Source organism: Caloenas nicobarica, chromosome 36 (genome assembly GCF_036013445.1).
Source record: "Caloenas nicobarica isolate bCalNic1 chromosome 36, bCalNic1.hap1, whole genome shotgun sequence".
NCBI classification, from domain to species: Eukaryota; Metazoa; Chordata; class Aves; order Columbiformes; family Columbidae; genus Caloenas; species Caloenas nicobarica.
Window position 1 is genome coordinate 892,518 of NC_088280.1, and position 26,885 is coordinate 919,402.

General features: G+C 61.3%; 1 protein-coding gene across 1 annotated transcript; it reads right to left on the reverse strand.

Annotated features, from left to right (window-relative positions):
* Nucleotides 1-1,624: 1,624 nt before the first annotated feature.
* C3 (complement C3) lies at nt 1,625-26,352 on the reverse strand. Its single transcript, XM_065654931.1, has 39 exons — nt 26,167-26,352; nt 23,986-24,145; nt 23,241-23,311; nt 23,072-23,166; nt 22,906-22,988; nt 22,713-22,803; nt 22,084-22,186; nt 21,459-21,579; nt 20,749-20,864; nt 20,373-20,519; nt 19,408-19,620; nt 18,641-18,835; nt 17,001-17,162; nt 16,791-16,920; nt 16,163-16,234; nt 15,158-15,358; nt 14,194-14,353; nt 13,738-13,823; nt 13,251-13,390; nt 12,954-13,166; nt 12,395-12,461; nt 11,769-11,855; nt 11,480-11,683; nt 10,920-10,995; nt 10,678-10,837; nt 10,246-10,341; nt 9,985-10,135; nt 9,421-9,584; nt 8,287-8,445; nt 7,490-7,640; nt 7,324-7,375; nt 7,112-7,199; nt 6,106-6,195; nt 5,558-5,663; nt 5,277-5,366; nt 3,823-3,909; nt 3,489-3,572; nt 2,888-3,023; nt 1,625-1,832 (listed from the first exon to the last, which is right to left on the reverse strand). The coding sequence occupies exons 1-39, from the start codon at nt 26,350-26,352 to the stop codon at nt 1,691-1,693; spliced, it is 4,935 nt and encodes a 1,644-aa protein (XP_065511003.1). The 3' UTR covers nt 1,625-1,690.
* Between the last annotated feature and the right edge of the window lie 533 nt (nt 26,353-26,885).

Here is a 26,885-nt window from a genome sequence, read left to right on the forward strand (position 1 = left end):
GACCCTGTCAGGCTTTGTTGGGCTCTGTTGGGCTCTATTGGGCTTTGTTGGGCTTTGTCAGACCCTGTTGGGCTCTGTTGGGCTCTCTCAGACCCTGTCAGGCTTTGTTGGGCTCTACTGGGCTTTGTCGGGCTCTGTTGGGCTCTATTGGGCTTTGTTGGGCTCTGTTGGGCTCTACTGAGCTTAGTTGGGCCCTGTTGGGCTCTACCGGGCCCTGTTGGGCTTTGTCAGGCATCGTCATGCTCTGTCAGGCTTTGTTGGGCTCTGTTGGGCTTTGTCAGACCCTGTTGGGCTCTGTTGGGCTCTGTCAGACCCTGTCAGGCTTTGTTGGGCTCTACTGGGCTTTGTTGGGCTCTGTTGGGCTCTATTGGGCTTTGTTGGGCTCTGTTGGGCTTTGTCAGACCCTGTTGGGCTCTGTTGGGCTCTCTCAGACCCTGTCAGGCTTTGTTGGGCTCTACTGGGCTTTGTCGGGCTCTGTTGGGCTCTATTGGGCTTTGTCGGGCCCTGTCAGGCTTTGTCAGTCTCTGTTGGTCTCTGTCGAGCTCTGTCGGGCCCTGTCGGGATTTGTTGTGCCCTGGCGGGCTTGGTAGGACTTTGTCTGGCTTGGTAGGGCTTTGTCGGACTCTGTCAGGCTTTGTTGGGCTCTGTCGGGCTTTGACAAAATCTATCGGGCCTCGACAGAGCTCGACAGAACCCAACAAAGCCCAACAAAGTCCGCCAGCGCCCGAGAGAGCCCAACAAAGCCCGACAGGGTCTGACAGAGCCCAACAGAGCCCGACAAAGCCCAATAGAGCCTGACAAAGCCCAATAGAGCCCAACAGAGCCCGACAAAGCCCAGTAGAGCCCAACAAAGCCCGACAGGGTCTGACAGAGCCCAACAGAGCCCAACAGGCTCTGACAAAGCCCAACAGAGCCCAACAAAGCCCAACAGAGCCCAATAGAGCCCAACAGAGCCCGACAAAGCCCAGTAGAGCCCAACAAAGCCTGACAGGGTCTGACAGAGCCCAACAGGGTCTGACAAAGCCCAACAGGGTCTGACAAAGCCCAACAGAACCCAACAGAGCCCAACAAAGCCCAACAGAGCCCAACAAAGCCCAGTAGAGCCCAACAAAGCCTGACAGGGTCTGAGAGAGCCCAACAGAGCCCAACAGGGTCTGACAAAGCCCAACAGAGCCCAACAAAGCCCAACAGAGCCCAACAAAGCCCAACAGAGCCCAACAGAGCCTGAGAGACCCCGACAGAGCCCAACAAAGCCCAACAGGGTCTGACAGAGCCCAACAAAGCCTGAGAGGGTCTGACAAAGCCCAACAGAGCCCAACGGGGTCTGACAAAGCCCAGTAGAGCCCAACAGAGCCCAACAAAGCCCGATAGAGCCCGACAGGGCCCAACAGACTCCGAGAGAGCCCAACAAAGCCTGAGAGAGCCCGACAGAACCAGAGAGACCCCGACAGAGCCCGACAGAGCCCACCACCCACTACGATGACGCCGTCACCCCCTATGGTGTCCCCACCACCCTGGTGTCCCCTACAAAGTCGCCATGACACCGGCGAAGGCCTCACCACCCCATCGTCCCCAACCGTGTCCCCACATCCCCCCCATACAAGCCCAGAGCCGCACTGTCAGTAAGGCCTTTATTTAACCCCCCCAAAAAGGGGGGTGGGAGGGTGCGGGGCACCCATGGGTGGGGGGCTCAGGACGGGCACCCGAACATGGTCATGGCCTCGGCGAAATCCAGCAGGTCCTGGCACAGGGACATCAGGTCCGGCTCCTGACATGTGTCCTCCGAGGGCCAGAGCTCCAGCCACGTGTCCTTCCCCACCAGGTACGAGAAGCTGGGGACACGGGGGACACGGAGGGGACACGGAGGGGACACGGGTTAGAATGGGAGACACACGGGGGGACATGCGGGTAGGAGGCGGGAGCGCAACCCCGTGTGAGACAGCGGAGAATGCAGGGGTGGGGGGACGGGCTTGGGTGGCGTTGGTGGCCTTGTCACCGTTGTCACCGTGCCCATGTGGCTCTGGGACCCCGTGTTCCCTCTGCCCATGGCCCCAGGGTGCCCTGGTTCGTGTCCCTGTGTTTCTGTGTCCCCGATGTCCTGTGGCTTGTGTCCCTGTGTGCCACCCCCTCATGTCCCATCTACCCACTTCCCCGGTGTCCCACGTCCCTGTGTCCCTGTGTCCCCACATGTCCCCATGTCCCATCTACCCATGTTGCCAGTGTCCCGTGTCTTATGTCCCTGTGTTTCCGTGTCCCCAATGTCCCCTGTCTTGTGTCCTTGTGTCCCCATGTCCCCAATGTCCCATGTCTTCTTTCCTCACACGTGTCCCCATGTCCCATCTACCCATGTTGCCAGTGTCCCCATGTCTTATGTCCCTGTGTTTCCATGTCCCCAATGTCCCATGTCTCGTGTCCTTGTGTCCCCATGTCCCCTCTACCCATGTCCCCAGTGTCTCATGTCTTGTTTCCCCATGTCCCCACACGTGTCCCCATGTCCCCAGGCGAGTCCCCATATCCCATCTACCCCTGTCCCCAATGTCCCCATGTCTCATGTCCCTGTCTTTCCATGTCCCTATGTCCCATCTACCCACGTCTCCAGTGTCTCACATCCCATGTCCTTCTGTCCCCATGTCCCCAGGCGAGTCCCCATGTCCTATCTACCCCTGTCCCCAATGTCCCCATGTCTCATGTCCCTGTCTTTCCATGTCCCCACATCCCATCCACCCACATCCCAAATGTCCCATGTCCTGTGTCCCCACACGTGTCCCATCAACCCATGTCCCCAGTGTCCCGTGCCCCTGTATTTCCACGTCCCCATATCCCATCCACCCACATCCCCAGCGTCCTCGTGTCCCCACGTCCCCTGGCGTGTCCCCCATGTCCCTACCGGCCGTTGGTGACCCACATATCGGCGGCCAGGCCCCACACCAGGTATTCCCTCCCGAGCTGCAGCTGCAGCGCGTCCCGGCACTGCCGGTGGCTCACGAAGGTCCGGTTGCTCCCGGCCGGGTCCTCGTCGGTCCCTGTCACCCGAGGGGACACGCGGGTGACACGTCACCTCCACCCCAACGCAATGGGGACCCCCGCTCGGGCACGTCCCGCAATGGGGACTCTCAGTCCCCAGGGACTGTTGTCACCAGCCGTGGGTTACACCAGCCCCCTCCAGCTTTCCCCAGCACCCGTGGGTGTCCCCACCCCAACTGGGTGACACCAGCCTTCACGGGTGTCCCCAACACCCTTGAGTGCCACCAACCCCCCTATTGTCTCTTCCCAATGAGTGTCCCCATCACCATTGGGTGTCCCCAACACCCATGAGTGCCACCAACAGCCCTGGTGGCCCTTCCCAATGGGTGTCCCCATCACCATTGGGTGTCCCCAACCCACTTGGGTGTCCCCACGCCACCCTAGTGCCACCAACCCCCCCTCCCTGGCTGTCCCCGGCCTGAGGTGACCCCCGCAGTGTCCTTGTCCCCAAACCACGGTCGTACCCGTCTTGATGACGGAGAGGATGGTCATGATGTAGTTGTCGTGTGACGGTGACTGCTCCGTGGCCACCAGCTTCACCTTGTACACTGGGGAGGGGACATCACAGTGTCACCCTCACCCCGTCACAGCACCCACAACGCTGCCCCGTGTCCCTCCACGTCCCCTCGTGTCCCTCCACGTCCCCTCCTGTCCCTCTTGTCCCCCCATGTCCCTATCGCCTCCCGTGTCCTCATTGCCCCCCCATGTCCTTCTATGGCCCCACCCATATCCTTCGTGTCCCCCATTGTCCCTCCATGACATCACATGCCCCATTGTCCCCGTGTCCCCATGTCCCACCGTAGTCGACGCCGGCCTCGCAGGCGCGCTCGATGCGCTGGTTGACGGTGATGGCGACGTCCTCCTTGCGCCGCACGAAGCAGTTTTCTGTGGGGACACGGCCATGACACGGTCTGGGGTGGCAGTGACACGTCGCATCACGGCAGGGACGTGGCCCCATCACGATCGCGACCTGTCCCCTCATGTCAATGACACGTCCATCACGGCCATGACGTGTCCCATCATGAGCGTGATGTGTTCCATCATGTCACTGATACGTCCCATCATGACCTTCAAGTGTCCCATCATGTCAATGACACATCCCATCATGGCCATGACATGTCCCATCAGGTCAATGACACGTTCCATCATGGCCATGACTTGTCCCATCACAACCATGGTGCGTCCCATCGTGGCCATGATGTGTCCCATTGCAACCATGACATGTCCTATCATGGCCACGACGTGTCTCATCATGACCATGACACGTTCCATCACGGTCATGACGTGTCACATCATGAGCATGACATGTTCCATCACGTCAGTGATATGTCCCATCGTGACCTTCATGTGTCCCATCATGTCAATGATACATCCCATCATGGCCATGAGGTCCTATCACGGCCATGACTTGTCCCATCGTGGCCATGAGGTCCTATCATGGCTATGTTGTGTCCCATTGCAACCATGACATGTCCCATCACAACCATGACGTGTCCCATCATATCAATGACATGTCCCATCATGGCTGTGAGGTCCTATCATGGCCATGACATGTCCCATTGCAACCATGACATGTCCCACCATGGCCATGAGGTCCTATCATGGCCATGACATGTCCCGTTGCAACCATGACATGTCCCATCATGGCCATGAGGTCCTATCATGGCTATGTTGTGTCCCATTGCAACCATGACGTGTCCCGTCACAACCATGACGTGTCCCATCATATCAATGACATGTCCCATCATGGCTGTGAGGTCCTATCGTGGCCATGACGTGTCCCATTGCAACCATGACATGTCCCATCATGGCCGTGAGGTCCTATCACGGCCATGACATGTCCCATTGCAACCATGACATGTCCCATCATGGCCATGAGGTCCTATCATGGCTATGTTGTGTCCCATTGCAACCATGATGTGTCCCGTCATGGCCGTGAGGTCCTATCATGGCCATGACATGTCCCATTGCAACCATGACATGTCCCATCATGGCCATGAGGTCCCATCACGACCATGATGTGTCACATCATGGCCACGACACGTCCCACCACAGCCATGCCACGTCCCATCCCGTCAACGCCATGTCCCATCATGACCACGACTTATCCCATCATGGCCACGAGGTCCCACCACCACCACGACATGTCCTGTCGCCGCCGTGACGCGTTCCGTCACGTCAATGACTTGTCCCATCACCGCCACGACGTGTCCCATCACGGTCACGCCGTTGTCCCCGTGTCCCCGCGTCACCTTCGGCGCAGCGGCAGATGTCCCCGTAGCAGATCTTGCTCAGTTGCCCCCCGGCCTTGTCCGGGTGGTAGAAACGGGTGCAGCGGTCATCTGTGGGGACACCGGGGGACACGAGGGGACACGAGGTGAGCGGGGACACGATTGGGAGACACGTGGAGGACACAGGAGACATGAGGGGACACAGGGAGAAGATCGGGGGGGACAAAGGGACGGGACAAAGGGACGTGGAGGGGACTTTGCGGAGGACAGAGGGGACCCGAGGGTGACAGGAGGGGACACACCGATCTTGTAGTAGCTGTAGACGGTGACGGCCGCCGGCTGGATCAGGCCCACGCGGAACCGCTGATGGGCCTTGAAGGCGAAACACTCCTCGGCCTTGTGCGAGATCTGGGGACACCGCGAGGACACGGGGACACGGGGACACGGGGACACGGGGACGGTGTCAGCGCCACAACCCCCAGCCTGGCCCTGTCCCCAGCCGTGTCACCGCGACGTCCCCATCCACGATGTGGAGCCGCCCCTGGCCTTGTCCCCACCCCTGAGAGCCTTTTCCTGTCCCCATCCTGTCCCCAACCCCACCTGTGTCCCCAGCCCTGTCCCCAACTTCATTCCCATCTCTGTCTCTGTTCCAGTCTCCATGTCCCCAACCGCACCTGTGTCCCCATCGCTGTCCCCGTCCTGTCCCCACCCATGTCCGCAGCTTCATCCCCATCCCTGTCCCCATCTTGTCCCGTCCACGTCCCCAACTCCATCCCTGTCCTGTCACATCCACAGCCCCGTCCCATCCTTGTCCCCATCCCCACGTCCCCATTGTCCCCTGTGTCCCCACCTTGTCCAGGTAGATGACGAGGTTGCTGCGATCCGACAGCGCTTTGTCGATCTCAAACTTGGAGATGTACCTGTCCACCCCCTCCGTGAGCTGGGGACAGGGACACGGTGACACCGGGCACGCAGGACACGTGGGGACCACGGCAGGGTGCAGGGATGTGGGGACACGGCGGGACGCGAGGACACGGGGGGACACAGGAGGATGTGGGGACACGGGGACATGGGGACACGGGGGGATGTGGGGACATGGGGACATGGGGGCACAGGGAGACACAGGAGGATGTGGGGACACAGGGACGTGGGGACACGGGGGGATGTGGGGACACGGGGGGATGTGGGGACATGGGGACATGGGGGCACAGGGGGACACAGGGGGATGTGGGGACACGGGGACATGGGGACACGGGGGGATGTGGGGACACGGGGGGATGTGGGGACATGGGGACATGGGGGCACAGGGGGATGTGGGGACACGGGGGGATGTGGGGACATGGGGACATGGGGGCACAGGGGGACACAGGGGGATGTGGGGACACAGGGACATGGGGACACGGGGGGATGTGGGGACACGGGGACATGGGGGCACAGGGGGACACGGGGGGATGTGGGGACATGGAGACAAGGGGGCACGGGGGGACATGGGGACACAGGGGGAAGTGGGGACATGGGGACACAGGGAGACACAGCGGGGACATGGGGACACGGGATGGACGTGGGGACACGGGACGGACGTGGGGACACAGCAGGGACATGGGGACACAGGGACGGACGTGGGGACACAGGGACGTGGGGACACAGGGACATGGGGACACACAGGGTATACGAGACCACAGGAGGACACGGGGACAGTGACGCCAGGGGACACGTGGCCAGGGCCAGGGACGCAGCGGCGCGGGGGAACACGGGGACACGGTGACACACATGAGGACACGGTGGGACACAAGGGCAGGGCGCTGCGTCCCCCGCCTCCACGTCCCCACGCGTGTCCCCGTGTCCCCCACGCTCACCCTCTTCAGGTCCTGCAGGTCGGGCGAGAAGCCGGTGAGCATGGACACGTCCAGGATGGACATGGTGGCGTCCACGTTGTCCAGGTGCCTGTGGGGACAGCGCTGAGGCCACACGCCTGTCCCCTCTTGTCCCCACCACCCCCATCCCCAATGTCCCTGTCCCCAGTGTCCCTGCTCCCCTCCTTATCTCCAGTGTCCCCAATGTCCCCAACCTGGTGCAGATGGTGATCTTGACGGAGCGGATGACGCCGTCCTCTTCCTTGCCTGTGCGGGGACAATGAGGGGACATTGAAGGGGACATGGAAGGGGACATGGGGGATACACACAGAGGACACGGGGAGGGGTACAGGGGACATCGTGGGGACATTGGGGACTCACCCATCTTGACGTCGTCCACCTGCACCCGCAGGTCGAAGTTGTCACACTTGTTGTCCTTCTCGGGGACCTTGGCGTTGTAGACGGTCACCACTGTCATCGTCCCCTTGCCCGTGCCCTCGGCTTTCACCGTGAAGTCCTCGTTCAGCTTGGTCTGTGGGGACAGGGACATTGCGGAGGGATGGGGACATCCCAGGACACGGAGGGGACAACAAGGACACAGAGGGGACAGGGACATTAAAGGACATGGAGGGGACAACAAAGACACAAAGGGGACAGGGACACTGAAGGACACGGAGGGGACAGGGACATTAAAGGACATGGAGGTGACAACAAAGGCACAAAGGGGACAGGGACATTAAAGGACATGGAGGGGACAGGGACATTAAAGGACACGGAGAGAACAGGGACATTAAAGGACATGGAGGGGACAACAAAGACACAGAGGGGACAGGGACATTAAAGGACACGGAGGGGACAGGGACATTAAAGGACTTGGAGGTGACAACAAAGACACAGAGGGGACAGGAGCACTGAAGGACACGGAGAGAACAGGGACATTAAAGGACATGGAGGGGACAACAAAGACAGAAAGGGGACAGGGACAATAAGGGACATGGAGGGGACAGGGACACTGAAGGACACGGAGGGGACAGGGACATTAAAGGACACGGAGGGGACAACAAAGACGCAGAGGGGACAGGGGCACTGAAGGACACGGAGGGGACAGGGGCACCGGCGGACAGCAGGGTCCCGCCGGTGCCGGTGCCGGCGCCGCGGGTGCCGCGGGTGCCCGGTACCTCGGCGGAGCGCGCCACCAGCGCGTTGCGGTTCTCGATGCGGTAGGTGACGGCGCTGGCGCGACGCGGCAGCAGCACCGACACGTCCAGGTTGAGCTCCAGCTGCCGCGGGGACGCCAGTTGGTAGTGGGCCAGCGCCTGGAACACCAGCATGGTGGCCTGCGGGGACATTTGGTGTCACCAGGGCTTGGGGACAACGCCTGGAGTGTCCCCAAACACCCCTGGGTGGGCCTGAGTCTTGGGGGCCACGAGGTGACGATTGGAACCCCAGCATGGTGGCTTGAAGGGACAGCGGGGTCACCAGGACTTGGGGACACCATCTAGAGTGTCCCCAAAGACCCCTGGGTGGCCCCAAGTGACACCAAGGTGACAATGGGAACACCAGGATGAGGGGACATCTGGTGTCACCGGGGTTTGGGGACACCACGTAGAGTGTCCCCAAAGGCCCCTGGGTGGGCATGAGTGACAACAAGGTGACCCTTGGAACACCAGCATGGTGGCCCGTGGGGACATCTGGTGTCACCAGGACTTGGGGACAACACCTGGAGCATCCCCAAAGACCCCTTGGGTGACCTCAAGTGACAGCAAGATGACCCTTGGAACACCAAGGTGGTGGTCTGTGGGGACACTGGGACTTGAGGACACCACGTAGAGTGTCCCCAAGGCCCCCCTGGGTGGCCCTGAGGGGACCCCAAGCCCTGACAGGTCCCTCAACACCTTTGAGGTCCCAGACATGTCCCCAGGGCCACAAGGTGACCCTTGGAACACCAGCTTGGTGGCCTGAAGGGACATCTGGTGCCACCAGGGCTTGGGGACGCCATCTGGAGTGTCCCCAAAGACCCCTGGGTGGGCCCAGGGTGACAACGAGGTGACCCTTGAAATACCAGCTTGGTGGCCTGTGGGGACATCTGGTGCCACCGGGACTTGGGGACACCATCTAGAGTGTCCCCAAAGCCCCCTGGATGGCCCCAAGGGGACCCCAAGCCCTGGTGGATCCCTCAACACCCTTGAGGTCCCAGACATGTCCCCAAGAGCCACTCGCCATCCCTGGAGTCCCCAGGGCCGCAAGGTGACCCCTCAACCCCCACCTGCCCCACGGCAGCACCCGTGGGTGCCGGCGGAGTCGTAGCCCACCTGAGTGGACCCGTAGCCACCACCGAAGTAGTTCTGCTGGGCCAACCACCGGGCCACCGGCCCCGCCAGCTCCGCCTTCTCCATCTGCAGCAGGGCCAGCAGCGCATAGGACGTCCCCTCCATGTTGTAGGTGTGGGCGTTACGTTCCTCCCAGCTCTTCCCCCCTGAGGGGACACCGGTGGCTCAGCACCCCCTGGGGACACATCATCCCCACCCCAGATAACCCGTAACTACGTGTCCCCTGCGCCCCGGTGTTGTCCCCGTGCTCCCCGGGGCAAGATGTCACCTTTGGAGAACTTCATGAGAACCTTCTTGCTTTTGAGGTGGCCGGTCAGGGGACACGTTGTCCCCACCCCAGATAACCCATAACTACATGTCCCCTGCACCCCGGTGTTGTCCCCATGTTCCCCAGGGTGAAAGAGCACCTTTGGAGAACTTCATGAGAACCTTCTTGCTCTTGAGGTGGCCGGTCAGCGGACACGTTGTCCCCACCCCAGATAACCCATAACTACGTGTCCCCTGCACCCCGGTGTTGTCCCTGTGCTCCCCGGGGCAAGATGTCACCTTTGGAGAACTTCATGAGAACCTTCTCGCTCTTGAGGTGGCCGGTCAGGGCCAGCGCATAGGAGGTCAAGGCCACCGTGTAGGGTCGGGCCAGTGATTGGTACCTCTTGGTGAGGTACCCAGCTGCCTTGGTGATGCTCCCCTCCAAGCTCTGGGGAGAAAAATGCCAATTTTGGGGTCTCAGGTGGCTTCGGGAAGGGTTGGACCTACGCGACAAGAGCCGGTTGTCCCCAGTGTGGGGTTGGGGACGGGGCCACTCACGTTGACGCGGTCCTTGCAGACCTCCCGGGACTCCTGCAGCGCGATGAGGACAAAGGCCGTGAGGGACACCTCGGGTTCGGCGCCATGGTACCCGCCCTGGGGGACAACACGGGTGGAAACCACCTGAGGATGGCGACCTTGGGCCACCCGACGCTCGTCCCTGTCACCCGACATCATCCTGTCCCCACAGCTCAGTCAGCATCTCCTAAACCTTGGGAGGACTCCATGGGACTTGAGGGATCTCCTGAACCTTGGAGGACTCCATGGGACTTGAGGGATCTCCTGAACCTTGGGAAGGTCCATGGGACTTGAGGGATCTCCTGAACCTTTGGAGGCTCCATGGGACTTGAGGGATCTCCTGAACCTTGGGAGGATTCCGTGGGACTTGAGGGATCTCTTTGGCCACCGGCGTTGGGACCACCCGCCCCGTACCACCATCTCCTTGTGGATGACGGGGGCGTCTTCTTGGAAGATGCCATCGGGCTTCTGCTTCTCCAGGATGAGCCACTTCACGGCCCCGCAAACCACCTCGGGCTCGATGTCCACCAGCGTGATGGCCAAGGCAAAGACTTTGGCCACGTAGGCCGTCAACCTGGGGGACAAGGGGGACCTCGGTGGCATGTTCGACCCCGTCACCCGGACCCATGTGGTGGTGGTGGCAACAGGACCCTCACCAGGTGCTCGATGGCCGGTCCTTGAAGGCGGCGTAGGAGTTGTCGGGCTTGCGGAAAGCGAGTTGTTGGGTGTAACCTGGGGAGGAGATGCGGGTTGGCCAATGCGAGGGGCACCCAAGGGTGGCGTCAGGCCATAAAGGTCCTTCAGCCATTGGCCAACACAAGGAGCACCCAAGGGCAGCTTCAAGCCACAAATGTCCTCCAGCCGTTGGCCAACACAAGGAGCTGAGGGAGCTTCAAGGCCACCAATGCGCTCTGGAGCACGTTCCAGTGCAAACCAGTAGCTCTAGAAATCCCCAGACTGGTGGCATCCAACCTGTGTCTTCTCCCAAGGTGCAGGTTTCTTCAGCACCGTGGATGACGGTGACGTTTTGCACCCCAAGAGAGGAAATCAGGGGTGCTCCCACCCTTTGGGAGATGATGCCTCCACCCTTTGGGAGATGATGCCTCCACCCTTTGGGAGATGATGCCCCCACCCATTCAGGGTATGACTCCACCCTATGGGAGATGATAACTCCACCCTACGGGAGATGCCATCACCCTACGGGAGATGCCCCCACCCTTTTTGATCAAGTTGACGGCCTCGGCGCGCCGGTCGACGCCGAAGCTCTCCCACTGCAGGGTGCTGTCCAGGTAGTGGGTGGCGATGACCGTGGGCGTCATCCCGATCATGTTCTGCTCGCCGCAGCCCGCCGGCGTCACGATGAGGTGCTTCAGCTTGTCCCCGTCGATGGCTTTCTCCACCAGGATGGACACGGGGTTACCTGGACCGGGAGAAGACACGTCAAGGTGGGAGCGTCCTGTCTCCTCCCGGCTCGTCCCCGCGGGTGTCCCCTCCCGTGGTCCCACCTTGGATGCTGACTTTGGTCTCCGACTCGGTGTTGGGGACGATGTCGGAGAGGTTGGCTGCCCTCACCCGCTCTTCCTGGACACCATCTGTAGGGCAGGGAGGTCAGAGTGGACACGGGTGACCCCAAAACCTTCACGTCCCCACCACCCTGAGGTGACTCGGCCCTACGGCAGGATGTCCCTTGTCCCTCGAGATGTTCCAGAGCTGGACCACAGTGTCCCTTCTCCCTTGAGATGCCCCATCTCCATAATGAGATGTCCCTTGTCCCCAGGGGTGCCCCAGACCCACAGCAGGATGTCCCTCATTCCTTGAGGTGCCCCAGTTCCATAGCAGGATGTTCCTTGTCCCCAAGGATGTCCCTTGTCCCCAGAGATGTCCCAGACCCACAGAAGGACATCCCTGATTCCCTGAGATGCCTCATCTCCATAGCAAAATGTCCCTTGTCCCCAAGGTGTCCCAGTCCCACCCTTGGTGGCACATCCATCGTCCCTCAAGAAGTCCTAGGCCCACAGTGGGACTTCCTTTGTCCCCCGAGATGCCCAAAATCCCTCAGGGGGACATTCCCATGGGGCTGGGGCATGTCCATGGGACAGGGACATCCCCAAGACCACCCGGGGCCACTCACTGATTCCCTTTGTCTTCGGGTCCAACTCAATGATCTTCACCGTCTTCTCCAACCTTATCCCTTCAGGCTGCAGAGGGGAGAGTCCAACGCTCCAGATTGGGTTGGTTGTGGGTTCCTCCCCTTTCCAACCTCCCTCAGGGTTGTCCAGGAAAGTTGTCCCACCCCAAGATGCCACCAAGAACTCAAGACACCACCAAGACTCCACGGTGTCGTGGAGGGGACCTAAGACCCCGAGATGCCACCAAGAAGACCTCAAGGTGCCATGGAGGGGACCCGATAGCCCAGGATGCCATTAAGACCCCAACTTGCCACCACCAAGACTTCTCTAGGGGTTGTCCAGGAAAGGTGTCCCAGGACAAACCAGCATCCCCAGGTCACGGGCCAAACTGGGAGAACCCCAGGAGACCACACTTGACCATCCTGGATGGAGGATCCTTAGACACCAACACCAGGATGGAACCGCAGACGCGGATGTCACAGGGCCACCACGCTGGGGACACCTCAGCGATGGAGGTGGCACCACATGGTGGAGACACCGTGAGCGGCAACATCCACTCACCACAACTTTGAGCTTCTTCTTGACGCCGTCGGCCATGAAGCTACCCCGGACGGCGGCCTTGACCTCCACGTCATGTTGTCCCAGCTGCAAGGGAACGATGACGAAGGGGACGGCCCAGGACGACTGTGGCTTCAGCTTGAGGATCTGCTGGTAGCGTGTCTTGGAGGTGGACGCGCTGCAGATGGCCGGGTTGTGGACCAGCTCCACGCGCACCTGATGGACATGGAGTTGGCCATGGGGTCCAGGTGGCCACCGAAGCCCCCCCAGATACCTGGGTTTGAGGGGTCTCCTACCAACCGTGATCTCGTGGGTCCAGTAGTTGTAGAGGACGGCGCGGATCTCCACCTGCTCGTTCCTCACCACGGAGTAGGGCAGGCGCAGGTCGATGAAGAACTCCTTCATCACCGTGATCTCATATGGGTCGGCCACACACAGCCCTGCCGGGTGGCCCATGGGGACATGGGGCTCAGGTTTAGGGGCTCCTCGCATCCCAGGGATGTCCCCAAGATGATCCCTCAAGTCCCATGGAACCTCCCAAGGTTTAGGAGATCCCTCAAGTCCCATGGAGTCCTCCAAGGTTTAGGAGATCCCTCAAGTCCCATGGAGTCCTCCAAGGTTTAGGAGATCCCTCAAGTCCCATGGAGTCCTCCAAGGTTTAGGAGATCCCTCAAGTCCCATGGAGTCCTCCAAGGTTTAGGAGATCCCTCGAGTCCCAAGGAATCACCCCCAAGGTCTGGGGAACTCCTCCAATCCCCAGGGGACACCTTCCCCCTCCAACACATACCCTTGGTTGGGGAGAGGCTGACGGCCAGGACCTCCCAGGTGGTGATGGAGTCCTTCAGGTAGATGGGCAGAGTCTTCCCTGAGATGCTGGTGGAGATGGGAAGGACCAAGGAGGTCACGACCGACCCCAAGCCAAGTTTGGGAGGTGTCACCAGCCACCACACTGGAGTAGGTGGGTCACAGCTGGTCCCCAAGGTGGACCAGGGGGTTGTAGATGGTCCCTCAGCTGGACCAGGGTGTCACAGTTGGTCCCCAAGGTGGACCAGGGGGGTGTAGGTGGCAACTGAGCTGGACCGAGGTGTCACAGCTGGTCCCCAGGTTGGCCCAGGAGGTCCAAGGTGGCCCTTGATGGACTTGGGGAGTTCATAACTGGTCTCCAGCCTCCAGAGCTGGCCAGGGGGGAGGTGCCGATCCCCAGGTTGAGCCAGGGGGTGGTGGGACGGGGTCGCACGCTCACCCCAGATCATTGGGTGGCTCCGTCAGCGTCTCCTCCTGCCACAACCAGCTCTCTGGGAAGAGGCTCCGCGAGGGGATGTCGTCGTCATCCAGGAATCCATCGTCCACCTCGCCTGGGGGCGGCACCATCCCCCTCGACCGTGGCCTCAGGAGACCAACCCCTGGGCGGAGCCGGTAGCACCCCCAGCATCATCCGAGCGCCGCCCGAGCAGCGTGTGGGCATCACCCAACCTCACCCAAGCCTTGCCCAAAACTCAGCCAAGCAACACTTGAGGTTCTCTTGACCTTCACCCAAACTTCCCCCACAGTTCACCCAACCAACTCCCAACCTTTCCCCGACCATCTCCCAACCTTCCTCCAACCATTGTTTGAGGTTCTCTTGACCTTCACCCAAGGTTCACCCAACCTTCTCCCAACCATTGCTTGAGGCTCTCTTGACCTTCACTCAAGGTTCACTCAACCTTCACCTAACCATCGCTTGAGGTTCTCTTGACCTTCACCCAACCTTCCCCCAAGGTTCACCCAACCATCACCCAACCTTCTCCCAACCATTGCTTGAGGTTCTCTTGACCTTCACCCAGCCTTCCCCCAAGGTTCACCCAACCATCACCCAACCTTCTCCCAGCCATTGCTTGAGGTTCTCTTGACCTTCACCCAACCTTCCCCCAAGGTTCACCCAACCATCACCCAACCTTCTCCCAGCCATTGCTTGAGGTTCTCTTGACCTTCACCCAACCTTCCCCCAAGGTTCACCCAACCATCACCCAACCTTCTCCCAGCCATTGCTTGAGGTTCTCTTGACCTTCACCCAACCTTCACCCAAGGTTCACTCAACCTTCCCCCAACCATCTCCCAACCTTCCCCCAACCAACGCTTGAGGTTCTCTTGATCTTCACCCAACCTTCCCTCAAGGTTCACCCAACCCTCTCCCAACCTTCTCCCACCCCCCATGACCCAGGACTTGCTTCGTGCCAGCTGGAGGTGGAGCTCGCGCTGCTTCTGCTCGCGGATGCCCTTGATGTAGTTGCAGCAGGTCAGGAAGGCCTGGACGCAGGTGTCCCCATCCTGGATGTAGGTGGCCCGGTGCTCGCAGCTGTGTCCCATGGGGTTGTCCTTCATCCCGTCCTCACAGCACTTGCGCTGTGCCTTGTCCGTGTACTCGGCCGCTGACGGGACCGAGGGACCCGACTGGCACCCGGCGGCCCCGGGGACATGGGACACGCTGGTGGCCTTTGAGGTGTGGGGCGCTGTGGTGTCACTGGGGACCTGGGACACTCTGGTGGCCTTTGGGACATGCGACACCGGTATTGATGGGGATATGGAACGATCTGGTGTCCCTCAGGGACGTGGGACAATCTGGTGGCCTTTGGGGTTTGGGGCGCTGTGGTGTCACCGGGGACCTGGGACACTCTGGTGGCCTTTGGGACAATCTGGTTGCCTCTGGGACGTGGGATGCTGTGGTGTCACCAGGGACATGGGACACTTTGATGTCTCTAAAGGACATGGGGCACTCTGGTGGCCTTTGGGGTATGGAATCTGTGGTGTCACCAGGAACATGGGACACTCTGGTGGCCTTTGGGACATGGGACACTGGTATTGATGGGGATATGGAATGATCTGGTGTCCCTCAGGGACATGGGACACTCTGGTGGCCTTTGGGACAATCTGGTGGCCTTTGGGACATGGGATGCTGTGGTGTCGCCAGGGACGTGGGACACCGTGGTGTCCCTCAAGGGCTTGGGACACCAGTGTGGATTAGGACATGGGACAATCTGGTGTCCCTCAGGGACCTGGGACACTTTGGCATCCTCGGGGACCTGGGACGCTCTGATGTCCCTCAAGAGCATGGGACACCCTGGTGCGCCCAGGGGCACAGGCCATCCCGGTGTTCTTGGGGACAAGGGACACTCCGGTGCCACAAAGGCCATCCCGGTGTTCTTGGGGACAAGGGACACTCCAGTGTCACCTACCCTTGGTGCCCTTGTACTCCATGAGCTGCAGGGAGCGGCGCTTGCGCTTGGCGGGCTGGGGACACTGGATCTCTGGGGAGGGAGGGGACAGAGGTGTCACCACCCTGTGACATCAGGCTGTGACCCTGAACCCAAGTGTCACCTCCCCAGGGCATCAATTGTCACATCCCAAAGCTCAGGGGACACCTTCAGGTGTCACATTCCCCAACCCTTGAAGTGCCACATCCCCAAGGTGTCACCTGCCCCCTCTCCAAGGTGCCATCCCAGATTGTCCCCAGGATGTCCCCTACCGATCCCTGAAGTGTCACACTCCCCATTCGTGAAGGGCCACATCCCCAAAGTGTCATCCTTGAGATGCCACCCCAGGTTGTCCCCAACATGTCCCCTACCCATCCTTGAGCTCCATCCTTGAAGTGCCACATCCCCAAGGTGTCACCTCCAAGGTGCCACCCCAGGTTGTCCCCAACATGTCCCCTGCATGTCCTTGAGCCCCATCCTTGAAGTGCCACATCCCTGAAATGCCACCCCACGTTGTCCCCAACATGTCCCCTACCCATCTTTGAACCCCATCCTTGAAGTGCCACATCCCCAAGGTGCCACCCCAGGTTGTCCCCAGCGCGTCCCCTACCCGCTCGCTGCGGCGTGGTGACCTTCCCGCTGGTGACGACGCTGAGCCCGGCGTCCGCGAAGACACCCACGTTGTCCCTCCCGCTGCCCGCGGTGCAGCCGATGTCGCTCTTCTCCACCGTGTCCCACACCTGTGGCCAAGTTGGGGACAACGGTGACGGCCACCGGGACAAACGGGGACAGCGGGGCCAGTGGGGACGCGCTCACCCACCTTGGCCTGGGTGATCTTGTGCTTCTTGTTGAGGACGAAGACGCCCTTGTCCACGGCCACCAGCCCCACGTGGGCCTTGTGGTCGCCCTCGATGCGCAGCCGCATCGGCGTCCCCGGCTCGTGGACGCGGTTGTCGGCCTCCGACGCGCCCTTCACCACCAGCTGGTGGGAACGTGAGGTGACATCAGGTTGGGGACGTGGGGTGGGGTTGGGTGACGTCCATGGGACGCCCCAAAAGAACCTTCACCGCATCTCCAGGAGGTGCCCCAGGGGGTGGTGGGGGCCTCCGGGGTGGCTGATGTTCCTCATGGTGGAACATCTAGACCATCAATGGGCCGCCCAAGGCCACCCCGTGAGGTGCCCAAGTCCCTCATGGACTATCCAAACCACCCAAGTGACACCCAGTCCCATACATGGGCCACCCAAAGCCTTCAAGGGTCACCTCAAGGGTCACCCAAACCCTTCCGATGGTCACCCAAACCCCTCAAGGGCCACCTCAAGGGTCACCCAAACACCTCAAAGGTCACTCGAGCCCTTCAAGAGTCACCCAGACCCCTCAAGGGTGACCCAAGCCCTTCAAGGGTCACCCAAGGGCCACCTCAAGGGTCACACAAACCCTTTAAGGACCACCCAAGTCCCTCAAGGACCACCTCAAGGGTCACCCAAACCCCTCAATGTTCACCCAAGCCCCTCAAGGGTCACCCAAGGGCCACCTCAAGTGTCCCCCAAACTCTTTAAGGACCACCCAAGCCCTTCAAGGACCACCCAAGCCCCTCAAGGACCACCCAAGCCCCCCAAGGACCACCTCAAGGGTCACCCAAACTCTTTAAGGACCACCCGAGCCCCTCAAGGACCACCCAAGCCCCCCAAGGACCACCTCAAGGGTCACCCAAACCCTTTAAGGACCACCCAAGTCCCTCAAGGACCACCTCAAGGGTCACCCAAGCCCCTCAAGAGTCACCCAAGCCCCTCAAGGGTCACCCAAGGGCCACCTCAAGTGTCCGCCAAACTCTTTAAGGACCACCCAAGCCCTTCAAGGACCACCCAAGCCCCTCAAGGACCACCCAAGCCCCCCAAGGACCACCTCAAGGGTCAGCCAAACCCTTTAAGGACCACCCAAGTCCCTCAAGGACCACCTCAAGGGTCACCCAAACCCCTCAAGGGTCACCCAAGGAACACCTCAAGGGTCACCCAAACCCCTCAAGGGTCACCCAAGGACCACCTCAAGTGTCCCCCAAACTCTTTAAGGACCACCCAAGCCCTTCAAGGACCACCCAAGCCCCCCAAGGACCACCTCAAGGGTCACCCAAACTCTTTAAGGACCACCCAAGCCCCTCAAGGACCACCCAAGCCCCCCAAGGACCACCTCAAGGGTCACCCAAACCCTTTAAGGACCACCCAAGTCCCTCAAGGACCACCTCAAGGGTCACCCAAACCCCTCAAGGGTCACCCAAGCCCCTCAAGGGTCACCCAAGGGCCACCTCAAGTGTCCCCCAAACTCTTTAAGGACCACCCAAGCCCCTCAAGGACCACCCAAGCCCCCCAAGGGCCACCTCAAGGGTCACCCAAGCCACCTCCAAGGTCCAGCCAACGCCCCTCGAGGTCCCCCCTGCCCCCTGGGCCAGCGGGGCCACACTCACGCTGCCCATGCACGTGTCCTTGACGTCCACCCAGACGGAGTCGGCCACGATCTCATCGGGCATCACGTAGTAATAGGCCACGATGCGGAAGGAGGGGATGAGCTCGGGCGTCACCGGCAGCGACATGGTGACCAGGCTCTGCCCGGCCTCGTGCGCCTGCCGCCCCACGCGCACGATGCGGCCCTTGCTCATGACCTGCGGGCGGGCGAGGAGAGGACGCGGTTGGTGGCCACACGGTCACCGAAGTCCCCAAGACTTGAGGCCGCGTCTGGAATATTGTGTCCAGTTCTGGCCCCTCAGTCCAAGGACAGGGAACTGTTGGGAGAGCCCAGCGCAGCCACGAAGATGCTGGAGGGAGTGGAGCAGCTCCCGTGTGGGAACGGCTGAGGAGCTGGGGCTCTGAGCTGGAGAAGAGGAGACTGAGGGGTGACATTAATGGTTGTCAATATGGAAAGGGGGAGCGTCAGGAGGATGGAGCCGTTGGTGACAACAGCGACAGGACAAGGGGCAACGGGTGCAAACTGGAACACAGGAGGTTCCGCTTCAAGATGGGAAGAAACTTCTTCCCGGCGAGGGTGCCAGAGCCCGGCCCAGGCTGCCCAGGGAGGCTGTGGAGTCTCCTCCTCTGGATCATTCCAACCCGCCTGGTTCTGTGTAACCTCATCGGGGATCGGGCTGGATGAGCTGCCGAGCTCCCTTCCCCTCCCTGACGTTCTGGGATTCTGTGATTAAGACGAGGAACGGTCGGTCAGCCTGCGCGCCCTCACCAGGTAGGTGAAGAACCGCACGGCGTCGCGGACGGCGTTGCTGTTACTCTTGAGGTGGAAGTTGACGACGAGGTTGTCCCCAGGTTTCACCTCGGTGGCCCCCACGGCCAGGTGGAGGAAGTTGCCGGAGGAGCCCTGGCTGCGGTACGCTTCTGCCGTCATCTGCCGCGAGGCCTGGCGTCCGGCCGGCAGCCCCGCCTGGTCCGTCCGCACCTGCGACACGGGGGACACGGTGACATCGGGTCAATGGGGAGAGGCGTGGACCTGGGTGGGGGTCAACCTGGAGGTCTGGGCCGCTGTAGAGGTCTTTGTTGTGCTGGTGTTCCCTGCTGGCCTGGGCCCTGGTCAATCGTCATCATCTCTTTGGTCAACCTGATCATCAGCTCCTTGGTCAACCTGATCATCTTGGTCAACCTGGTTGTCTCCCTTGGTCCATGATCATCAACTCCTTGGTCAACCTGATCACTTCCTTGGTCAACCTGATCATCTCTTTGGTCAACAGTCATCATCTCTTTGGTAAATCTGATCAAGTCTTGGGTCAACCTGGTCATCTCCTTGGTCAAGGGTCATCAACTCCTTGGTCAACCCCATGACCTCCTTGGTCAACCCCATGATCTCTGCTTCCCTGGACAACTTGGTCACTCCAGTCAACTCAACCACCCTTGTCCTCCTGACATTTGCCCTCCTGGCCCTTGGCCACCCTTGGTCACTCCTATCCCCCTGACCTTGGCCACCCTGGTCTTTGGTCAACAGTGACCAGGGTGGCCCTGTCCCTTGGCCACCATCGATGTCAAGGCCACCCTGGTCCCCCGATGCTGCTGTCCTGGCCCTTGGTCAATGATGACCGTGTTGGCCATGGTCCTCGGTCACCCGGACATCTCCGCCACCTTGGTTATCTCAGCAACCTCAACCCCCAGGTCGCCCCTGTCCCCACCTTGGCCACCCCGGTGCCGATTGTCACTCACGGTGATGGGGACAGTGTCCTTGTTGGCTGGCATGTTGAGGACCAGCTTGGCCGTGCCGTCACGTTGAGTGGAGACGATCCCCTGGAAGCCGTCAGCCTTGACGGTGACACGCGGAGCCGGGGACCCATCGGGGTTGGTGACGTAGACCTGGCACGGGGACACGGGACGAGGGACACGTCACCTGGTGCCATCCAGGTGACGCAGGGACAGACCACGTTCCGCAGGTGACACAGCGACAGGACACGGGGACAAACTCTGGTCCCCATGTCTCCTCCACCCACAACCCCCCCAGGTTTGTCCTGTCCCCACCACAACGCTGGTGACACACGAGGATCCTGGGCCAACTGTCCCCAGTGCTGTCCCCAGGTGTCGTTACCGTCAGGTCAAAGGGCATCCCCGGCTTGAAGTACTTGGGGGTGTGGGTGAAGTGGATGGTGTAGGGGGACGTCACGATGCGGATGCCACTGCGCTGCGTCTCCACCATGTCACTGCCTGTGGTGGCCACGGGGATGGACGTGTCACCCACGGTCCCCACCGGGGACCTGGGTGGCCCCAGGTGTCCCCATCCTCACTGTCCCCAAACCCCACTGCTCTTCATCCTCACTGTCCCCAACCCCTTGTCTCTCCATCCTTCGGTGTCGCCTACCCCTGTGTCCCCAACCCCTTGTCTCTCCATCCTTCGGTGTCGCCAACCCCTGTGTCCCCAACCCCTTGTCTCTCCATCCTTTGGTGTCCCCAACCCCTGTGTCCCCAACCCCTTGTCTCTCCATCCTTTGGTGTCCCCAACCCCTTGTCTCTCCAACCTTTGGTGTTCCCAACCCCTGTGTCCCCAACCTCTTGTCTCTCCATCCTTTGATGTCCCCAACCCTTGTGTCCCCAACCCCTTGTCTCTCCATCCTTTGGTGTCCCCAACCCATGTGTCCCCAACCCACATGTCACTGCTGTCCCCATCCCCCTACATCCCCACACGTCCCCAAGTGTCCCCCACCCACCCAAATTGCTGAGGGCTGTGACACATACAGAGCTGGTGGCCTCGCGTGTCCCTACCGTCCCTGTCCCCCCGTGTCCCCCGTGTGCCCCGCACACCTGAGTCGGTGAGGACGGTGACGGACACGTAGAGCGAATGTCCCACCAGCTCCTGGGGGTTGGCGAATCGCTGCCGCAGAGCGGCCATGGACAGCACGGCCTCCCCGTCCCTGTCGGTCACCTGCGGGACAGAGTCGGTGGGACAGGAGACAACAACGGGGACAGGGGACAACCATGGATGGGGACAGGGGACAACCATGGATGGGGACAGGGGACAATCACGGGAACTAGGGCGGGGACAGAGGACAACCACGGGGACTGGGGTGGTGACAGAGGACAGCCATGGGGACAGGAGACAACCATGGGGACCAGGTTGGGGACAGGGGACAGCCACGGGGACTGGGATGGGGACAGGGGGAGAAACGGGGGTGACAGCAAAAGACAGAGCTCAACAGAGGATGGGGACAGGGACACGGGATGGGGACAGGGGAACAGGGACAGGGGAACAGAATAGGGATGGGGACGGGGACGTTGGACGGGGATGTTGGACAGGGACGTTGGACGGGGACGGGAATAAGGACATGGGATGGGGACAGGGACATGGGATGGGGACACAAGATAGGGACATGAAATGGGGACGGGGACATGGGATTGGGACACGGGACAAGGATACTGCCGGTGTCACCTGGATGCGCTGCAGGGACTGGGGGATGCTCTTCTTCTCGTCGTCCACCATGACGCCGAAGAGGACGAACGCCGAGCCCTGCACGGACTTCCCATACAGGTACCTGGGGACGAGCCACTGTCACCGTGTCCCCATCACGGCCCCGTCACTATCACTGTGTCCCCATCACTGTCACCGCATCCCCATCACTGTCATCGTGTCCCCATCACGTCCCCATCACTGTCACCGCATCCCCATCACAGCTCCGTCACTGTCACCGCATCCCCATCACTGCCACCACGTCCCCATCGCGTCCCTGTCACCGTCACCGCGGCCCCATCGCAGCACTGTCACCGCGTGTCCCCACATCCTCGTCATGTCACCCTGTCACCCCATTGCCCCATGTCCTCATCAGTGTCCCTGTCACTCCACATGCCCGTGTCCCCCTGTGTCACCTCTGGGGACATCACCCTGTGTCCCCTCATCCCCTGTCACCTCCATCCGCTTGTCCCCACCACCCTCACCCTGTCACCTCCCACCGGTGCCACCTGCACCCCTGGGGACTTCCCGCAGGATCAATGTCACCCCGCACTGTCCCCCAGGTGGGATTTTGACCCCAAAACTGGAGCATTTTGGTGTCCCCATCCCACCTGGCGGTGACGGTCACCCGGAAATCCTCCTGCCGGTCGATGTACAGGAACTTCTCCTCGGGCTCCAGGAGCACCTCGAAGCTCGGCAGCACTGCAGGGGATGGGCACCCGATGGACCCAGGCGTCCGGGAGAGACCCAAGGGACCCAGACGTCCAGGAGAGACCAAGGGACCCAGGCGTCCGGGGACCTTACCATACTCCTTGACTTCGAATTGCGTGGAGAAGACCTGTTCTGGTGAATCTTCAAATTTGGCCATAATCGTCCACGTCCCCAAGCTGGGGAAGGCCAAGGGGACAAGGTGAGGGGACAAAGTTTTGGCCACCGATGTCCCCGGGTCCCCCGGGGAGGTGATGCCCACCTGATGACCTCGGGCAGGTAGTGGTTGAGCGAGAAGATGCCGGTTTTCATGGGCGAGGACACGGACACTTGTTTGACGATGACATTGTCGGGGGTCTGGGGGGACAAGGAGCGGTTGGGGACAGTGGCACCGGGGTCCCCGTGTCCCCGCGTCCCCAGCGGGAACCCACCTTGAACTCCACGACCACCGTCTTGGGCGCTGGTTCCATGAGGTGGCCCAGGGCGAAGAGGCGGCAGAAGACTGGGAGGGGACACGGGGACACGGTGAGAAGGAACAGGGTGGGGACACCCACAAATGGGGGCTGGGGCCCGGGGGGACGTCCCCAAATGGGGGCTGATCCCCAGCAACCCAAGGTCATGCCAGGATGTCGAGGTGTCATGGAGGGGACCCAAGACCCCAAGATGCCACCAAGAAGTCCTCAGGGTGCCACCAAGAGCCCAAGATGCCATGGAGGGGACCCAACACCCCAAGGTGCCACCAAGAAGATGACAAGATACCATGGAGGGGACCCATGATGCCACCAAGACCTCGAGGTGCCCTGGAGGGGACCCAACAACCCAAGATGCCACCAAGAAGATCCCAATATACCATGGAGAGAACCCAGGACCCAAAGATGCCACCAAGAAGACCTCAAGATGTCACCAAGAAGACCCCAAGATGCCATATAAGGGACTCAAGACCCCAAGATGTCACCAAGATCTCAAGGTGCCATGGAGGGGACCTAAGACCCCAAAGGTGCCACCAAGACCCCAAGGTGCCACCAAGACCCCAAGGTGCCCTGGAGGTGACCTAGGACCCAAAGATGCCACCAAGAAGACCCCAAGATACCATGGAGGGGACCTGGCACCCCAAGGTGCCACCAAGACCCCAAGATGCCACCAAGAAGACCCCAAGATGCCATAGAAGGGACCCACCGGTGGAGCTGGGGGTGTAGATGGGCTTGTCCGTCTGCACGAAGATGTAGCCGCTCTGCAGTGACACCAGCAGCACCTTCTCCAGCGTCACCTGGGCCACCCGCGCCGTCACCGACACGAAGCGCTTCCCCTGGCCCGGCGGCAGCACCTTGGCTGACACCTGTGGGGACAGGGGACACCGATGGCACCCACCCCACAGGGACCACGTGGGGATAGGGGGTGGCAGCTGGATGAGGGTGTTGGGTGACGGTCCCCAAGGTCACCATCGCCAAGGACCCGGCGGTGACCGTCCCCAAGGACATGGGGTGACTGTCCCCAAGGACCTGAGAGCCACCATCCTCAAGGACCCCAAAGTCACTGTCCCCAAGGACCTGGCACCACTGTCTCCAAGGAACTGGGGTGACCATCTCCAAGGACTTGGGGTCACTGTCCCCAAAGACCTGGGGTGACCGTTCCCAAGGACCCTATGGTCACCATCCCCAAGGATCTGGTGCTACTGTCCCCAAGGACCCCATGGTGACCATCCCCAAGGACCCCAGAGTCACTGTCTCCAAGGACCTGGCACCACTGTCCCCAAGGACCCTGTGGTGACCATCTCCAAAGACTTGGGGTCACTGTCCCCAAGAACCCCAGGTCACCATCCCCAAGGACCCCATGGTCACTGTCCCCAAAGACCTCAGAGCCACCATCCCCAGGGACCCCATGGTGACCATCCCCAAGGACCTGGGGTGACCATCTCCAAAGACTTGGGGTCACTATACCCAAGGACCTCAGAGCCACCATCCCCAAGGACCCCATGGTCACCATCCCCAAGGACCTGGGGTCATTGTCCCCAGGGACCCATGGTCACCATCCCCAAGAACCTGGGGTCACCATCCCCAAGGACCCCATGGTCACTGTCCCCAAAGACCTCAGAGCCACCATCCCCAGGGACCCCATGGTGACCATCTCCAAGGACTTGGCACCACTGTCCCCAAAGACCCCGTGGTGACCATGTCCAAAGACCTGGCACCGGTGTCCCCAAGGCCCCCACGCTGACAGGGGGTCCACCCCATGGTCACCACCCCCCCCAGATGCCACCACCCCCATGGAGCTTCCCCACCCCTTCCCGTCAGTTTGTCCCTCCAGGTCACCCTGGTTGGGTCAGGAGGGGTCGGTGACCAGCAGGGTGGTGACACCGGGGGGAGGTGACACCGGGGGGAGGTGACACCGGGGGGGAGGCGATACATGGGATGGACACATGGGGAGGTGACACCGTGGGGAGGTGACACATGGAATGGACACGTGGGGTGGTGACACGTGGGATGGACACGCGGGGTGGTGACACGTGGGATGGACACGCGGGGTGGTGACACATGGGGCGGTGACACACGGGATGGACACGCGGGGAGGTGACATGTGGGGGAGGTGACACACGGGGAGGTGCGACATGAGGTGGTGACACCATGGGGAGGTGACACCATGAGGTGGACACACAGGGTGGTGACACGTGGGGAGGTGACACATGGGATGGACATGCGCGGTGGTGACACGCAGGGTGGTGACACTGCGGGGAGGTGACACATGGGATGGACACGCGGGGTGGTGACACTGCGGGGAGGTGAGACGTGGGATGGACACGCGGGGTGGTGACACTGCGGGGAGGTGAGACGTGGGATGGACACGTGGGGAGGTGACGCATGGGATGGACACACAGGGAGGTGACACTGCGGGGAGGTGAGATGTGGGATGGACACGCAGGGAGGTGACACTGCGGGGAGGTGAGACATGGGATGGACACGTGGGGAGGTGACACATGGGATGGACACGCAGGGAGGTGACACATGGGATGGACATGTGGGGACATGACACGCGGGGTGGTGACACTGTGGGGAGGTGACACATGGGATGGACACGTGGGGTGGTGACACCATGGCGAGGTGACACGCGGGGACATGACACATGGGATGGACACGTGGGGTGGTGACACCACGGGGAGGTGACACATGGGATGGACACGTGGAGTGGTGACACCACGGGGAGGTGACACCACGGGGAGGTGACACATGGGATGGACACGCGGGGACGTGACATGCGGGGACGTGACGCGCAGGACGGACACGTGGGGAGGTGACACGCAGGGGAGGTGACACGCGGGGACGTGACACATGGGATGGACACGTGGGGAGGTGACAGACGTACCTTGACCGTGGTGGTGGCCAACATGCCCTGGGCGGGGCTGATGGGGACCCGGACCTGGTAGAGAACCTGGCGCTTGCTGGGGAAGTCCTGGACCAGCACGGTGGCCTCGGTGGCCGCCGCCAACCCCGGGGCCTCCAGCACCACCCGCTCGTCCGTGTCCAACCGCAGCACGGCCGGGGTCACCATGGTCACCCTGGGGACAACGCGGAGGTGGCGCTGGGTCCCCTGGATCTGTCCCCATGGCACCCTCGGACCGCCCCGGTATGTCCCCAACAGCACCCTGGGGACACCACGGCACCCCAGGGACCTTTGATCTGTCGCCACGGGACCCTGGGGACACCCTGATCTGTCCCCATGGCACCTTGGGGACCCCACAGGACGCTGAGGACACCCTGACCTGTCCCCATGGCACCTTGGGGACCCCACAGGACCCTGGGGACACCCCGACCTGTCCCCATGGCACCTTGGGGACCCCACAGGACCCTGGGGACACCCTGATCTGTCCAAATGACGCATTGGGGACACTCGATCTGTCCCCATCGTCACCCTGGGGACAATGCGGAGGTGGCACCGGGTCCCCTGGAGAACCCTGGGGGCACCCCGACCTGTCCCCATGGCACCTTGGGGACCCCACAGGACCTTGGGGACACCCCAGTCTGCCCCCATGACACATTTGGGACACCCTAATATGTCCCCAAAAGCACCTTGGGGACCCCACA